The 17,607-nt window shown below is 49.6% G+C and overlaps 1 protein-coding gene across 1 annotated transcript in view; it reads right to left on the bottom strand.

Moving 5' to 3' along the window:
- Positions 1 to 1,009: 1,009 nt before the first annotated feature.
- Positions 1,010 to 17,607, bottom strand: part of LOC137219751 (protein FAM163A) — a 79,704-nt gene continuing 63,106 nt past the window's right edge. Inside the window, exons 2-5 of the mRNA XM_067728785.1 lie at positions 9,571 to 9,662; positions 5,909 to 5,929; positions 4,768 to 4,882; positions 1,010 to 4,162 (exon numbers count right to left, since the gene is read on the bottom strand). Of these exons, the coding sequence (XP_067584886.1) occupies positions 3,752 to 4,162; positions 4,768 to 4,860 (504 nt within the window). The 5' untranslated portion in view covers positions 4,861 to 4,882; positions 5,909 to 5,929; positions 9,571 to 9,662 and the 3' untranslated portion in view covers positions 1,010 to 3,751. The remainder of the gene's footprint in view (positions 4,163 to 4,767; positions 4,883 to 5,908; positions 5,930 to 9,570; positions 9,663 to 17,607) is intronic.

The following is a 17,607-nucleotide window of genomic DNA, read 5'->3' as shown; positions in this document are numbered from 1 at the left end:
TCACAAGCAGTTATGAGGGAGTTTCCAAATGAAGGGAGAGGCAGTAATGGGCAGAGAGGTGGTCCTGGCAGCGTCTGGAACAGGCAGGGAGAAGTGGCGAGGGAGGAGAGGCTCTGGAAGGCTTGGGGGAGAGATGAAAAAGAGCCCCCAGGAGGCTTCCACCCTGATGCCTGAACAATCCCAGCTGCCTCCACAGCTCAGACTTGAGTCCCCACCAAATCCTACTAACGACAGTGGCTACCATGTGCGCCAGGCTCACGTAATTTTCACAGCAATGGAATAAGGTAGGCATCGTGAGCCCAGTTGTACAGATAAGGAAACTGAGACACAGAGAAGTCCAAAAAGTTCCCTAAAGTCACACGGTAAGTGGTGGAACCAGAGTTCAAAGTGAAGTCTAACACAAAACTCCACCTCTGACCACCAGGACTAGATTGCTGGGATGTTAGGTCACAGGGAAAGAGGAGGCTTTGTGACCCAGCAGCTCTTCCTTCCCTGATTCCTGTGGTGCTCAGCACACCAGCTGTGGCTGGGGGACGAGGGGCTGGACGGTGCTGTGTGCTGGGCACCCTGAGACACCCAGAGGCCTCCTCCGACTTCAGAGCGGGGACCTTGACCCGAATTACAGGTAGGACCCCAGGGGCCTGGACAGTGAGGGTGGAGTGGAGGCAGGTTGCTCCCCAGGGCTCCGCATCACTGACTGAGCTCCTTCCGCCTCAGGGACAGCCGTGGCTACCCTTCAATCCCCTCTCCCAACAAATGACACATCCTTCCTGGATGAGAGCTCCGACGGAGGCAAGGAAAGGGATGGGGGTGTCGGGTAGAGGACACGGTGTCGGGGTGGACATGGCAGAGGGAAGCAGGAAGGGAGAGGAAGCTGGTAGATCTCAGTGTTGAAAAAGGACATGCTGGGCGATGAGAAGGGGCTTTCACTCTTAAATCCATGCCCAGCTGCCCCTTCCCCAGGTAAAGAACGGAGGACCCTGTGGGATTTCTATGTCCAATTCCTCCTTTATTTTGACATTCACTTAGCTGTGACTCCAAGTTATCAAAGACGCAGGACAAGAAACCTGTAGCAGGAGCAGTGAAGTGGGAGGGGAGCGAAAAGGCGGAGAGAGCAGCGTGTCCCCTGCCTCTCCTCTTCCTGTTTAGGGTGCAGTTTGAAAAGTGTCCACATAGCGTCCCAGAGCACAGACTCGGCAGCTAAAAAGTACAGTGCGGTTGAGTGGGGTGAGCTTCCTCTTCCACAGGCAAGGCCCTTGTGGCTGCAGGGAGGCGGGCAGGCAACCTTGAGCCTGTGCCCTGAGCAACGTGCGGCTGTGTGGCGAGGGCCGCGGCCACCATCTCTCCAATGCCCCAAACTCAGATTTTGATATGTGGGTTGATTTAGGCTGGGAAAGCTCTGGAGGAGACAGGATTGCACGAGATGCTTTTCACTCAGGGACCCCAACAGATCAGGGCCAAGAAGCAGGTGAGAGTTGACTGGGTCTTGATTTCTCCCAAGGCGGGTGGCACTGGAACTTCTGGGTGAGGAGGGGCAGCCCCTGCTGTGGTTGTGTGACCGTGGACTCCCAGGGCGGCAAGCAAGGCACTGGCGCTGGTCGTCAGGAAGCGGCGAGGATGCCCAGGCCCAGCAGCTAGTGTCAAGGGGGCGTGCTTAGCCCAGTAAGGGCTGGCAGTGGGATGGGCATGAAAAGCTGCCGTCCTCAGCTGGTCCCTCCCGGCTCTGAAACACAGCTCATTACCCCACCTAGAGCTGTCTCCTGGTAGCAGAGAAATGTTATCATTTGAGGTCACTCAGTAGGACGGTCAAACATGTCTGCTTTCCACTGATGATTAAAATGGTTTTGCCTGCGAACCCTGTGTTTTACTGTGGTCTTTCATGCATTAACACAAATCTCTGCACACAGGATCAGGCAGTTGGCAAGCGCATCCAGCCCCTGCCAGGACTGCGCCAAGAAAGAGTGGTCTGGCTGGCAGAACTTTTCAGGGAGTGCTGGCTTCATGGAGCATTAAAGGGTCCTCAGAGTCCACCTGCACAAGTCTCATTTCCCTGGAGAAAATGGAATCTCAGAGGAGATAAGAGACTGGTCCTAGAGCTCCTCTGATTCTCAACCCTGTGATCCTCGATTACAGGTTGAGATGCAAGGTGACAAGTGCCCAGAGTGACGCAAAAGGTGCGGCGAATTCTCTTCCCCTTCCCCAGCTTCACCCTCCCTGTCGCAAATGCAAAAATCAAGATTTCAGCAGAGGGGCCAGCTCCCTCCCTGCCCCACGCTCTGCAGCATTCGGTGACGCAAGAGAGTCTGGGGGTTCCTAATGCCCTTAGGAAGTGGGGGGACAGCCACCCCTCACTGCAGAGGCAACTGGGAAACTCATCAGATGCATTCACTCAAGCAGCATAAGGCCACAGCTGAGTTACAACTGGGAGTTGGACTGGGGCTAGAGTGACACAGCAATAAACAGGCCCCTGTCCTGTGACTGGGGGGTGGGTCAGCGGAGGGAGGGCAGCCAGCATGGAACCTGATTGCTAAGTCAAATCCCTCCCATCCTCAGAGCGAGGGCTGCCATCCATGGTGAAACGAAGGGGTCCTGCTCTGTGGCCTCGTGGCTGGATGCCCAGGGAGAACACCAGGTCTCTGGAGGGGCTTCCGTGGCTTCCACGCAGCAGCATTATCCCAGGGGAGACTCTGCAGGCTCTTCCTGTACCAGCCAGCTGGCTGCCGTGGGGATTGGCTGCCACCTTGATCACCTTTCGCTCCTGCTGTCTGGAGTCAGATTTTTCTTTCTAGTTGGTACATCAGAGACCCTTCCGCCCTGCAGCTCCTGCAGGTGGCAAAGTCCTGGTGTGCACTGTTGGTGACAGGCCCGTGTGCACACACCTGGGAATGCACACGTCCTCGCAGGGCTGCATCCACGCACAGTGCTCAGCGTGGTGGACCAGGGCCCCGAGACCATCAGTAGGCTTTCCTTTGCTAAGCTACTCAAACTCTAGTAACAAAACTTGCAAAAGGTTCTCCAGCCAGGGCAGCTGGTTCCCGAGGCAGAGAAAGAGGATTTGTGGGGAGACATCCATTTTGGGTGCATTCCTCACAAATAACCTTATGCCACAGCCTTTAAAGTCCAGTTGACGTGTTCTGTGAAAACAGAGGCAGATGCAGATGTGATGTGTTTCAGAAAGCAATATCCGTGCTGGAACAGCTACAGGGAGTGCAGTCTCTAGAAGAGGCGAAGTACAAAACTAGATTGTGAACTAGCTCTTGGATTCATTTCAGCAAGCAGGTCCTGAAGAGTCCCTTTAACCCCTTCCTCTCCCTTCTCGAGTTCTGCCAATGCCTCAGCTCTGGCCTCTCCCTTTGCCCTACACACCCCCCTTTCTCCTTCCATCCCCCAAGGACTCCGGAGACCCCCAGAGCCTTTGCTCAGCTTTCCCCTGGCCCGGCAAAGCCAGGGGACTGAGGGAAGTGAGAGGGTGGTGGCAGTGCTGGCACTGGCCACAGGACAGTCCCAAAAGAGAAACTGTCTAAGCTGCCAACACGACCTGTCAGGCCGCCACCTGTGGACCGCGGGGCCAGGCCCTGCCCTGGTTCTTAATGCCCTCAATAGCCTGAATCCGGGTGAGCCCTCCACTGTGGGAAAAGGAAAGCCAGGAAAACTGAGACCGTCCTTGTGGGCCGTGCTGGGGGGTGTCGTCCGCTGTCCCCATTGCTCCTGCTGGGGCAGCAGCGCTGGTGCGTGGCGGGGGTGGAAGGGGTTACACGTCTGTACTAATAGCCCTTGGATTGGTGAAGGCCTCACGGCCAGAGCCTGGCCACGTCACCGGGTAACTCTGGGGCGCTGCCAGTTGGAGGCATGAGGGTCCCCCCTCCTTGTAGTATGTGGGAGCAAAGGAGAGCCTCTCGCCTCCGCCCCCGTTGGGCAGCATGTCAGCCGTCCGTATGTAAAAGGGAGAGCTGTATAGGGAGCAGGCAGTGCAGTGGCTGGCTGCCACCCCGCACGGCTGGCCGCAGGGCTCTCTGGTGGGAGGCGCCAGGCCGCCTCGGCCGTCCAGGGCCTGGGAGCTGCAGGCATTGCAGGTGGGGCCTCTGCGGTGTGCGGGCAGGTCGTGATCCTCCTCCTCCTCCTCGCGTGCATCCTCGGCTCTGCTCCTCTTGCAGCAGTAATACTGAGGGGAGAGTGGGGAGGGCTGCCTGAGGGCTGAATGCCCCCCTCTGGCTGCGCACAGGTGCCCACGGCCCTGCTCCGCTGAGGACCCCGCGCCAGGCGCTTGGTTGGCCCCGGAGAGAAAACTCAACACCAGAGGCCCACGGTCCACAGCGATGTCCTCCCAGCCCTGCAAGACCAGTTCCTTCCCTCTTCCTCCCCGTACTTCCTAGTGCATTGACTGCAGGCGGAGGCTGAGAGAGCGGGGAGGCAGAGAGGGAGGGACATACAGATCCTACTAAGCACAGGCTGGGGTGCGGGGAGCTGCTTTCAGAGTCTTCCCACACGGTGCCCTTCCCAGCACTCCAGAAATCTCAGACGCGCGGGAGACACAACACAGTGACCCGGTATTTTCCCAGCTCACCCTCTTGGGTGCCGAAGTATGCAGGGCGTGAGGGGAACATAGCTCCCTTCTGACAGCCCCCCAACTCCCAGCCCCCTTGACTTACGCCTCCCACATTCCACAGCTTTGGGCTTTGTCACGCCCGCAGTGGGCCTCCAGGTTCTGCCCCCATGTTGGGGACGTGGTTTGCTGGTGGCCTCTGGCCACAGGCCCAGGGGACTGACCTGGAGCCTACAGTAGCACAGGACGGCGATGATGCAGAGGAGAATGACCGTAGCTAGGATTCCGCCAGTGATCACAACCGTTCCCGCTGTCATCCGCCCGACGCCCCATCAAACTCTGCAAAGACGTGTGCGGAGAGGTGAGGGGCAGCTGCCCTCCTGGGCATGGGGCCGGGAGCCCTCCTGGAACTTTCTCAGCTGAAGGCATGGGGGACCCGAGAGCAGGGAGGGCCCTGGGCACTGGAACACCAGGGGCTTCCTGAAGACAGAGGGTAGCTGTGGCCTGGGCCAGCCTAACCTGTGGGGCTTATAGCTGCGGAAGGGAAGAGAGGCGGCACAGAGCTAACTGAAGGTGTGATTCTGCTCCCTGTTTCCATCCAGTTTCAAAGGTTCTTGCTGTCTTTCTGCTTTAATTCTCTTCTCCCTCTCCTCTCCCCTCTCCCCTCTGTTCACATCAGGCTTAACCCTCACCCCTTCCCCTACCCCACGGGGCCGAGACACAGAGAATAATAACTTCTGTTCACTGAGGCCTTAGTCTGTGTGAGGCACTGTGGTAAGCACTCCCCTGGTTATCTCACTTAACCCTCAAAATAACCTTTTGAAAAAAAAATAACCTTTTGAGATAGTTCTTGATTATCCTTACTTCACTCACGATGAACTGGGGCTTTGACTGATGTGACTGAGAGTCCACCCAGCCTGGTTCACCCCGGTGGCCATGCTCTTAACCACTGCCCTCTGGGGCACAAGAGCTGACGGTCCCCGAGCCCTTGACCCAGGTGGAGGGGACAGGGTCTGAACCTCAGAAGTTCCACCCTGGCTCCAACTCATTTGAGGGGCATATCTCCTTTCTTTCCAATTCTTGGGTAAAACAAGGGCAAGGCGAGCTCAGAGGGAGCCGGCAGGCACATTCTGGCCCCTGGAAGGTTGGGGCGAGGCTGGCCAGACGGGTCCTGCTAATGGGGGCTAACAGGTGGAGGTGCGCTCCGGACGTGAGGCTGTCTGAGGGCCGAATCCCCTTTCAGGCCACTGAACGGGGATTCCTGACCCCCCAAGGCACACGGGGACCAAGGTGGGCTGTGTCAACGGAGCAGGAACGTGTGAGGAGACTTGGCATCTTGAGGACAGAATGACTGTAAGCACTTACGTTCATAAAGGGAACGGTGACCTGCAAGACAATGAAAGGGACGGAGATGTTGTTAGAAGAGTGTTAGCCTGAAAAAGGCCCCAAGGGTTAGATTAATCCCTGAGCTCCACCTCACCTCACCCTGCTCTCTCACCACGGGCTCTATCATCAACAGGCCTAGAGGTCCCAAATCTGCAGCTCCAGCTGTGTCTCCAACTGCTTAGTGGACAGACTTGTCCCTCAGATGCCCACACTGGCACCTCGAACCCAATTATGACAGGCTGTCATCGCCCTCTCTCCAAGGTGGGCTCCCCGCCTCCAACCCCTCTGTTAGTGGTTCCACCAGGGCTGCCACAAAGGGTTTTGCAGGCTGTTGGTTACTCGAAGGGTAAGTGAGGGCTGGAACGCCAGCTGCTCAGGAAGCCGGGCGCCCTGCTGTGCTCACCTGGGGAAGGGGCACCTGTCTTCACCCAGACACCATCTGTTCCTCACCATTGTGCTCCTGGAGCCCTGTGTGCACCTGGCTCCGCTTCTAAATCACTCAAAGTGCTCACAGGGCGGTCTGTGGACCACAGCCTGGCAGCACCTGGAAGCTGGTTAGAAATGTAGCATCTCAGGCCCCACCACAGGCCTATTGAGTCAGAACCTGCGTTTTAACAAGGTCCCGGGTGATTATTTGCATATTAGAGTTTGACAAAGCTGTGGCGTGTTCCCCTAGATGCCCAGACTTTCAAATCCTCAAATTCTTCTTTGGTTTCTTCCAGTCTTCTGTTCTTCACACCAATTATGACTCTGCACCGCATACCTGCACTGGTGCAAAGGTTTCCTAACAGATCTCGCCGGTTTTGTCTCTGAGCACCCTTCACATCACCCACAGTTAGCCCTTCGTCATGCCCCTGCACCCCTCTTCCTCTGGAGACTTTTAGACTAAGCTTCAGAGGCCTTGCCCTCTCCCACTTCCCTGCATGCTCACCACCAATTATCTTTTCTTCCTCACCGCCCACTGTCCCCCCTGCATGAATCCTCTGCCCATCAGGTAGTCTCAGTTCTTAAGAAGCTTATAGCCAAGTGATGAAAAGACACTTAATATACCTTACGAACCAGAGATGCACAGACCAGGGGCTGTGGGAACACAGAGGAGGGGGCAGCTAACCACTCGGGGAAAAGTTCCATGGAACATGTTATATTTGAGCTGACTCCTAAAGGCTGAATGGGGGCTTGTCCAGTAGACCAGGTGGAGAGGACGGAATGCACGGTCCAGGAGTGTGAAAGAACACAGAGGCTCCGGGAACTGTAAGGAATCCGGGAAGGCTGGGGGTAGGGTTGAAGCTGGAGAGGCTGTAAGGCAGGCAAGGAATTAGGATTTAACTCTCTTGAAGACAGTGGGGGTTCCTGAAGGGTTTCGGTAGGGGACAGCATGCTCTCACTGTCTCCATCTATTTAAATTCTGCCCATCCTTCAGGGCTCTAAGAAGCCCTCCCTGACTGCCTCATGGTGCTGCACTCTCTCCTGCTGGAATTCTACTGTAATGCCTTTCCATGTGCCACTTTTCAAATCCTGTCTTGGTATGATGTTTGTCAACTTTCATGTGGGAACATCTTGACTCCTGTGCTAAATTATGAGTCCTCTGGGATCAGGAGTTGCATCTTATACTGTAGCCTATCCTCCTGCAGCATTATACACAGTGCCTGGCACACAGCGGGTACTTAAAAGTTTGGTAATCATCTCACCATACAGCATTTCTTTCACAGGCCTGGCAGTAATGACTCTGATCTGCCACCAGAGGGCAGCAAGTTGTATCTCTCCGCTCACATCTGATACGCAGACCAGAGCATCCTTGTTCAAGACCAATTTGACTTTGCCCAAATGCACAGTGAGCCATGCTTCAGGGTTCACTGGGGTATTCGCTGGGGGCGGGCAGGTGAACCTCAGCCTTGGGAGGACTTACACACCATCACAGCCACACCACTCCACCCTCCCCTGCTTCCCCTGCATGCTCACCCCTGAGGGCTGCTCAGGAGACAGAGAGGCCTAGTGACCTGAAGTTGGAGGAGGCAGCCGTGGTCCACTCTACTGAAAGTTTTGGCCTAGTCCCCTGGGATGTGTCCAGGCTGTTTTAGAGAACGGGGAATTATGAAGCCATACAAGAACAGAGCCCTCCCTTCTTTGCCCTCCATGCCTGGCCTCCCTCTTTCAGTACCATGAAGACTGCACAGCAGAAGTGGCCTGGAAATGGGGAGCACTGCAGTGCAGGCAGAGCTACAGGGCTGAAGGCCCATTCAGGGCCCAACTGTGCCGCTTAGCGGACATCCCATCTTGGAAACTGACCTTCTTTCTCGTGGTAAAAGAGCGATTACCAAAAAACTCAGGAAAAAGATTCATGTATGTGAGGGCCCCTTGTAACCTCTAAGATGTCCTTCAAACACGGTTATTTGTGGGGAGAAGGAAGGCCCAGACATTCTGTGATCACTTAAGTCTGGTCTGACAGTCAGAAACCAAGAAGGCACATGTGAAGTGCATGTGGTCAACTAGCCAGGTCCCAGCCAGCTTCCCAGAGGGCCCAGTCCTGGTGGTGCAACTTAGCATTTAAATTCCCACACCCAGTGGCTCTCTATGATTTCAGGGGTGCTTATTTTCTCTTTGCAACTAGATGCATATGATCACAATAACTCCCTGAATCTAAACAGCATTCACTGTACAGTTTACAACGTGTTTCCATTTCTGTCCCCATTTATGACGGGCAGGTTCTAAGATGGCCCCAAATGAGCCTCTCCCCTGGCAGTCATGCCTTGTGTACTCCCCTCCCCTTGAGGAGGGGTGCCACCTGTGACCGGCCTCTAACTAACAGAATACAGCAAAGGGGATGGGATGTCACTCTGTGAGTAGATTCTCAAAGATTCTGACTTCCCTCTTGTGAGCCAGCTCTCGCCCTGGCTGGTTTTGATGCAGCAAGTTGGATTCTGGCGAGGCCCATGTTGTAGCAAGGAACTGAGGATGGCCTCTGGCCCTCAGTCCAATGGACAGCAGGGTGTTAAAGCTATCAATCCAATGGCCCAAAAGGAACCGAACGGCCACTTAAGTGAGAGTGGAAGTGAATCCCTCCCCAGTTGAGCTTTCAGATTAAACTGTAATCCCAGTGGACACCTTGAATGCAGCCTCATGACCAACCCTGAAACGGTGAACCAGCTGGCGATGCTTGGATTCCTAACTCACAGAAACTGTGAGATAATCGATGTGTGTTCTTGCAAGCTGCTAAATTGTGGTAGTTTGTTATACAGCGCAAGATAACTAACACACCTCCTTTGAACCATACAAAAACCCCACTCACAGGAGGGAAAGCCAGACCTTTATACGATTTGCCTAAAGTCATACAATAGCAAGTGTCTGAGTCAGGACCCAAGGGCCAGTGCTGTGGAGTTTCTGTCGCACCAGTTGCCTGATTAATTTCCTCAGGCCTTGAGAACAAGGTCCCTACGTTCCCTTGCAGGGTCTAGGAGCTCTGGACAGAATGGATTCAGTAGTGACCAACTCAGGGGCTGAGGACAGCCAACAAGGACAAACCTGTTGCCAACTGCAGACCCCCGGGGCCCGCCCTCTGTGACCAGGACTTTCTGGAGCTCCCTCTCCACCAACACCTCTCTCTACCCAGCATCCGGGCACCTTCTCCTGTGCCTCACACTTACGTGAAACAGCTGGAGCAGCGACGGCCCAGTCACGCAGGCTGTGCCTGAGCAGACAGCAGCTGGGGGCACGTCATGGCCAAGGGTGTCAGTCCCTGACAGAGAAGAGAGGGGAAGGTCAGTGAGAGCTGGAAAGGGAGGCTGAGAGGACAGACGGGCACACGCTGGCACCTGGTTGTGACCCCAAGACTCTGGAGTGGACATCCCCAAGGGGGCTTGTTTCCTGACCTCCACGGCTGCCTTGGTCTGAGGTCCTTGAGCCTAAGAACCTGAGGTCAGACCTCTAAGGCCACATCGTATCCCGTCCTTGTTTCCCTCCCTCAGTGTCGCTGTCCGGAACCCTTGCCCAATGCACCATCAGGACAAGAGCCTCTCCCTGCTCTGGGAAGCAAGGCTCAATGGGGGAAGGGAGTCCAGCTGCCTCTTTCATACTCCACTGGAGAATGCCGACCTGTTCCCTGGCGGATGTGTCCTTGGTGGCTGCATGGCCGATCCCCCTCTCTCTGGCCCCACACACCTCTTTCCCATCTCCTTCCCCATTGTTTCCTGGGCCTGTCCGTATTCCCAGTGCCCAGAGCTGATCACTCCTTTCTCTTACTCCAATATCCCGACTTCCTCAGGCCAACCCACCAACCAGAGAGTTGGATGGGTAAGTTCACGCAGATGTGCTGATGGAGGAGGGGGAGGTGAGACCCTATTGAGGAACCCAGTGTAGTCTAATTACTGGGGGGTCCCTTCAAGCCAAAATTCTTTACCCACTCAACATGGAGCATCTAGGCCTTACACTGGGAATGGGGTGAGGGTGGGGTGGAGGGGGGAAGGACACCCCCTGGTGGTGACGCTGGGCCCCTGCTCACTGTCCTGAGAAGGACGTGCCCCACTGGGTGTATTTGTACTGGGGAGGGAACTCAACCATTAACGGGATGCACTGAGCCACCTTCCACAAGGACAGGGCCAACCACTTCCAGGTTCTCTGCCTCAGCCAGAAGCTGGAGGTCAAAGGACAGACATTTTCATGCCTCAAGGACTGGCACCACAACTACTGAGCCTGTGCTCTACAGCCCACGAGCCACAACTACTGAGCCCATGACCCACAACTACTGAAGCCTGTGTGCCTAGAGCCCGTGCTCTGCAACAAAGAAGCCACCGCAATGAGAAGTCCACACACTGCAATGAAGAGTAGCCCCCGCTCGCTGCAACTAGAGAAAGCCCACATGCAGCAACGAAGACCCAATGCAGCCAAAAATAAATAAATTTTTAAAAAAGCAATGGGGCTGGCACAAGTTTTAATCTAGGGGCAGGGGCAGATTTCTCTCACTAAATACATTTTAAAGTAAAGGGATACTTGGATCATACATCATGATCAAGTGGGATTTATCCCAGGGATGCAAGGATTCTTCAATATATGTAAATCAATCAATGTGATACACCACATGAACAAATTGAAGAATAAAAACCATATGATCATCTCAATAGATTCAGAAAAAGCTTTCGACAAAATTCAACACCCATTTATGATAAAAACTCTCCAGAAAGTGGGCATAGAGGGAACATATCTCAACATAATAAAGGCCATATATGACAAACCCACAGCAAACATCATTCTCAATGGTGAAAAACTGAAAGCATTTCCTCTAAGATCAGGAACAAGACAAGGATGTCCACCCTCGCCACTTTTATTCAACATAGTTTTGGAAGCCCTAGCCATGGCAATCAGAGAAGAAAAAGAAATAAAAGGAATCCTAATTGGAAAAGAAGAAGTAAAACTGTCACTGATTGCAAATGACATGATACTATACATAGAAAATTCTAAAAATGCTAGCAGAAAACTACTAGAGCTCATCAATGAATTCGGTAAAGTTGCAGGATACAAAATTAATACACAGAAATCTCTTGCATTCCTATACACTAACAACAAAAGATCAGAAAGAGAAATTAAGGAAACAATCCCATTTACCATTGCCTTAAAAAGAATAAAATACCCAGGAATAAACCTACCTAAGGAGACAAAAGACCTGTACTCAAAACTGTAGGATGCTGATGAAAGAAATAAAAGATGACAAAAACACATGGAGAGATATACCATGTCCTTGGATTGGAAGAACCAATATTGTGAAAATGACTATACTACCCAAAGCAATCTACAGATTGAATGCAATCCCTATCAAATTACCAATAGCATTTTTCACAGAATTAGAACAAAAAATTTTACAATTTGTATGGAAACATGAAAGACCCCAAACAGCCAAAGCAATCTTGAGGAAGAAAAATGGAGCTGGAGGAATCAGGCGCCCTGACTTCAGACTATACTACAAAGCTACAGTAATCAAAACAGTATGGTACTTGCACAAAAACAGAAATATAGATCAATGGAACAGGATAGAAAGTCCAGAGATAAACCCATGCACCTATGGTCACCTAATCTATGACAAAGGAGTCAAGACTATACAGTGGAGAAAAAACAGTCTCTTCAATAAGTGGTGCTGGGAAAACTGGACAGCTACATGTAAAAGAATGAAATTAGAACACTCCCTAACACCATACACAAAAATAAACTCAAAACGGATTAAAGATCTAAATGTAAGGCTGGCTACTATAAAACTCTTAGAGGAAAACATAGGCAGAACACTCTTTGACATAAAGTGCAGCAAGATCTTTTTTGATCCACCTCCTACAGTAATGAAAATAAAAACAAAAATAAACAAATGGGACCTAATTAAAAGCTTTTGCACAGCAAAGCAAAACATAAACAAAATGAAAAGACAACCCACAGAATGGGAGAAAATATTTGCAAATGAATTGACCAACAAGGGATTAATCTCCAAAATATACAAACAGCTCATGCAGCTCAATATATATTTTAAAAAACCCAATAAAAAAATGGGTGGAAGATCTAAATAGACATTTCTCCAAAGAAGACATACAGATGGCCAAAAAGCACATGATAAGATGCTCAACATCACTAATTATTAGAGAAATGCAAATCAAAACTACAATGAGGTATCACCTCACACCGGTCAGAATAGCCATCATCAAAAAATTTACAAACAATAAATGCTGGAGATGGTGCTGAGAAAAGGAAACCCTCCTACACTGTTGGTAGAATGTAAATTGGTACAGCCACTATGGAGAACAGTATGAGGTTCCTTAAAACATTAAAAACAGAACTACCATATGACCCAGCAATCCCACTCCTGGGCATATACCTGGAGAAAACCATAATTCAAAAAGATACATGCACCCCAATATTCACTGCACCACTATTTACAATAGCCATGTCATGGAAGCAACCTAAATGTCCATCAACAGAGGAATGGATAAAGAAGATATGGTACATACATACAATGGAATATTACTCAGCCATAAAAAAGAACAAAATAATGCCATTTGCAGCAACATGGATGGACCTAGAGATTGTCATATTGAGTGAAGTCACTCAGACATAGAAAGACAAATATCATATGATATCACTTATATGTGGAATCTTAAAAAAATGGTACAAATGAACTTATTTATAAAACAGAAGTAGAGTCACAAATGTAGAAAACAAACTTATGGTCACCAGGGGATAAGGGGGGGCGGATAAATTGGGAGATTTGGGATTGACATATACACATTACTATATATAAAATAGGTAACTAATAAGGACCTACTGTATACCACAGGGAACTTTACTCCATACTCTGTAATGACCTATATGGGAAAAGGATCTAAAAAAGAGTGGATAGGACTTCCCTGGTGGCACAGTGGTTAAGAATCCGCCTGCCAATACAGGGGACACAGGTTTGAGCCCTGGTCCGGGAAGATCCCACATGCTGTGGAGCAACTGAGCCCGTGTGCCACAACTACTGAACCTGCGCTCTACAGCCTGTGTGCCACAACTACTGAAGCCTGCATGCCTAGAGCTCATGCTCTACAACAAGAGAAGCCACTGCAATGAGAAGCCCGCGCACCGCAATGAAGAGTAGCCCCCGCTCGCCACAACTAGAGAAAGCCCACACCCAGCAACACAACCCAGCGCAGCCAAAATAAATAAATAAATAAATTTTTTTTTTTTAAAAAAGAGTGGATATGTGTATGTATAACTTTGCTGTACAGTAGAAGCTAACACAACATTGTAAATCAACTATATGTCAATAAAATTTTTTTAAAAATAAAGTGATAGACCTTCAGTGAGATTCTGATCAATAAAAGTGAGGGAAAACACAACTACAGACTAGGAGAAATGAAAATGGATATTACCACATATGCTGCAAACATAAGGAAACTAAAGGGTATTAAAAACAACCTTATGCCAATAATCTAAAAATACAGATGAAATGAATGCATTCATGGAATAATGTAACCTACTAACACCTCCTCAAGAAGTAAATTACTTGAAACATAATGTGAAGAATCAAATCATCGAAAATTGACTTTCAAAAAAAAAAGAAGAAAAAGAGAAAAGAAAACACCTAGGCCCAGAGGGCTTCACCAGAAACACCTACCAAACATTTAATAAAGAAATCATTCTATCTTACACAGAGCATTCCAATAACAGAAAAAGAAGAAACATTCTAAGTCATCTTATTACCATTTTTCACTAGCAAAAAAACAGTAAGAAAATGTAATTTTAAAGACATATAAAATGATGATAAAATTATTAGGTCCTAGGTATATACATAACACAAGCTATACAGAGACTTTATGTAGAAATCTATAAAATTTTATTTTTATAAAGACTTTTTTTTTAACATCTTTATTGGGGTATAACTGCTTTACAGTGGTGTGCTAGTTTCTGCTTTATAAAAAAGTGAATCAGTTATACATACACATATGTTCCCATCTCTTCCCTCTTGCATCTCCCTCCCTCCCACGCTCCCTATCCCACCCCTCCAGGCGGTCACAAAGCACTGAGCCTATAAAGACTTTTAAAGGTTACTAAATAAATGGAGGGGTATACTAAAAAAAATTAAAATTAAAAAATAAAGGGATACTAGAAGAAAAAAAAATCAAAGTTGCTTTTTGAGCATAAACCATGCAATATGCTTGTTTAACAAACCAGTTACTTACACAAAAATGGTCCATGGAAATAGAAGGACTCTAAGAGATCTGGCCCAATATCTTTACTTTTCTAGATGAAGAAACCAAGTTCAGAGAGGACAAGTGACTTGCTTAACCACACACAGCAAGATAGAGATGGAGCTGGAGAGGTGCTGGGAGCAAAGCCTCCTGGCCCCAGTCCAGGGCCCTGCCATTAGGATGCTGTCTCTCCTCCTAAAACATCCGCACTTGTCTCCCCAGGAGCTAAGGTGTCCCCTGAAATAGGGTTTCTCAAATTGGCTTGATGGTAACAATCACCTGAGCCACATGTTAAAGCAGAGACTCCAGACCTACTGAAGCAGCATCTCCAGGGGAGGGGCCCAGAATCTGTGTCTTTAACAGGTTTGAGTCTTACTATCTGGCCCTTTCGGGAAATGATGCAGGAATGAAGGTCTTTGGGAGGATTTCAGGCTGGAGGCAGCAGGGGAGGTGGCTGGAGGCAGCAGGGGAGGTGGCTGGAGGCAGCAGGGGAGGCGGGTGACCTTGCAGAGTTTGTGGCATCATCTGCTGCCCATAACAAGGCTGGCTCTGGATTCTGTGTCCTCGGGCCAAGCAGGCCAGAAGGAGGAGGAAGGGAGTGCAAGGAGAACAAAAAGTACATGGTGTCTCTGGGTGGGTTGGAGCCAATAAAGAGGTCAGGATGCGGAACCTTAAGGCCATTCTTCTAGGGGAAGAATGGGGCTGGGGGAGCATTAAAAGCCACCCTGGTAGAATGTGCTGGAAATGGGTTTCCCATTCCCCATAAGACCAGGGGTCTATGTTCTCTCTGAAGGGCCCCTGCCCTCAGTGACTTCAGCGCCCAGAGGCAGGGTCACCTCCCTCACTGCCTGGACCAACAGTGGCAGAACACCTGCTGTAGCTGGCCCTAGCACATGTAATTAACGATTGGCTGCCCCCTGCACCCTGCTTGGCCCCCTTAGGAGCACAAGTTAATTGAGTGGGGCCTAAGCACCGGCTGATCTCAATTTCTTCCGATGCAATTAAGCCTTCTCCAGTCATTTATTAACTCATGAAATTGACACAGCAGGTTAGCAGCCCGGGAGAAGAGGAACAGTTTTTTTCCTTGTTCCCTGTCTCGTCGGACATCAATGCTCAGGCATTGCTGGCAGAGGGAATCAGAGGAAGGGGCTATTTTCACTCTGACTGTACTTATGGCCATCACCAAGCCCGGACCCCGCGGATGAGGGTGGGAAGAGTTGGTGGTCAGATTGGTTCCTTTGCTCCAGATGAGGTACTACAGCAGCAAAGAGAGGCCTGTGCTGTTTGAGAAGGGGCCTCTCTAAGAGATACAAGGACTCTGCAAATCATCAAGGGAAAAAAAGAGACCCTCAATATAATAATGGGTAATAGACAGGTGGTTTATAAAAAAAGTAATCCAAAAGGCTAACAAGAAAATGAAGAGATGCCCAAACTCATTAGTAATCTGGGAAACGCAAATTGAAACCACAGTGAGCTATCGCTCTACACTGGTAGACTGGCAAAAATTAGGGTGCTGGATAATGTCACGTGTTGGAGCAGATGTGGGAATTTAAGGGCACTGCTGGTGGAGTGTAGTTACGACAACTGTTGAGGGAGAGACCTGGCACTACTTGGTCACGTTAAGTTCAGACCCCATGAAGCAGCAACTCTGCTCCTGGGTCTGTATCCCCCAAATTTCTCAATATATTCATAAGGGGCCATGTGTGGAGACGTTCATCACTGTGTTTTATGGTGGCAGGGAATTGGAAGCAGGCTCAGTGATCATCACTAGAGAGTGGAGGGGTAAAGTCAGGTAGAGGCACACCTCAGAGGATAACGCAACTGCTGAAAGCAGTGGACCAAGTGGATCATAGTAACACAGAGCAACAAGGATAAACCTTAGCAGAAGGCTAAGTGAAAAAAAAAACCCCAGAATTAGATGTATAAAGATGTATAATACTGCTTATATAAATTTAAAATACAGGCACACAGACCAACAATTTACATTTTCAAGAACATATACCAAAACAACAAAGACAAAAACCCCCCAAGTTCATAGATACAGAGAACAGGTTGGTGGTTGCCAGAGGTAGGGGTGGGGGTGGGAGTGGAGGTGGGAGAAATGGGCAAAGGGGGTCAAAAGATGCAAACTTCCAGTTATAAAATAAATAAGTCATGGAGAAGTGATGTACAGCATGGCGACTATAGTTAACAATACTCTACTGTATATTTGAAAGTTGCTGCGAGAGTAGATCTGAAAAGTTATCATCACAAGAAAAACATTTTTTGGCAACTATGTGTAGTGTCGGATGATAACTAGACTTATTGTGATGATCATTTTGCAATGTATACAAATACGGAATCACTATGTGGTATACCTGAAATGAATACACTGTTATATGTCAATTATACCTCAATAAACAAAACAAAACTGAAAACACATACCCCAAAATGTATACACATTAAATATGCTAGAATGGCTGACTGTGGAAGGAGGAAAATGAGAACAGGAATAAGAATAAAAGAGAAAAAAATAAATAATAGAGGAGAGGGGCCTTGCCAAGACCAATGATGAAAAATAATGTGGACTATCTGAGAAGTAACACTGAGGAGTATAATTAACTTAACCTTCTATGTCTGAGGTCCAACTCAAAAAAGAAAGAAGGGGTCTCTCACCACCCCCAGGAGGCCTTCCATGATTGACTCAATGCTGCACATTTCTATTTGACCTTCCTATTTGTTCTCAGGTAACAGTATTGTTGACACACTGGTGTCGAGTGGCTGTATTTTGCTTCCTTCTTAAATTCCAGACCATTTGAGGGCACAGACTTGGAATCTTTTGTCTTCATAAAGCTCCATTCCCAATGCCTGGTGTTCCTCACATTCTAGACAGTGGGATGGCAGGTCAAATGGGAAGCTGCTTTGCATGCAGAGTGCTGTCCCAACACACAGCCTTCCATTCTGGTCTCACCTGCTGCATGCAGTGGAAAGAGCACAAGG

The sequence above is a fragment of the Pseudorca crassidens genome, chromosome 2, assembly GCF_039906515.1.
Source record: "Pseudorca crassidens isolate mPseCra1 chromosome 2, mPseCra1.hap1, whole genome shotgun sequence".
Lineage (NCBI taxonomy): Eukaryota > Metazoa > Chordata > Mammalia > Artiodactyla > Delphinidae > Pseudorca > Pseudorca crassidens.
The sequence above is the reverse complement of the archived record's forward strand: the minus strand, read 5'-3'. Positions and strand labels throughout refer to the sequence as shown.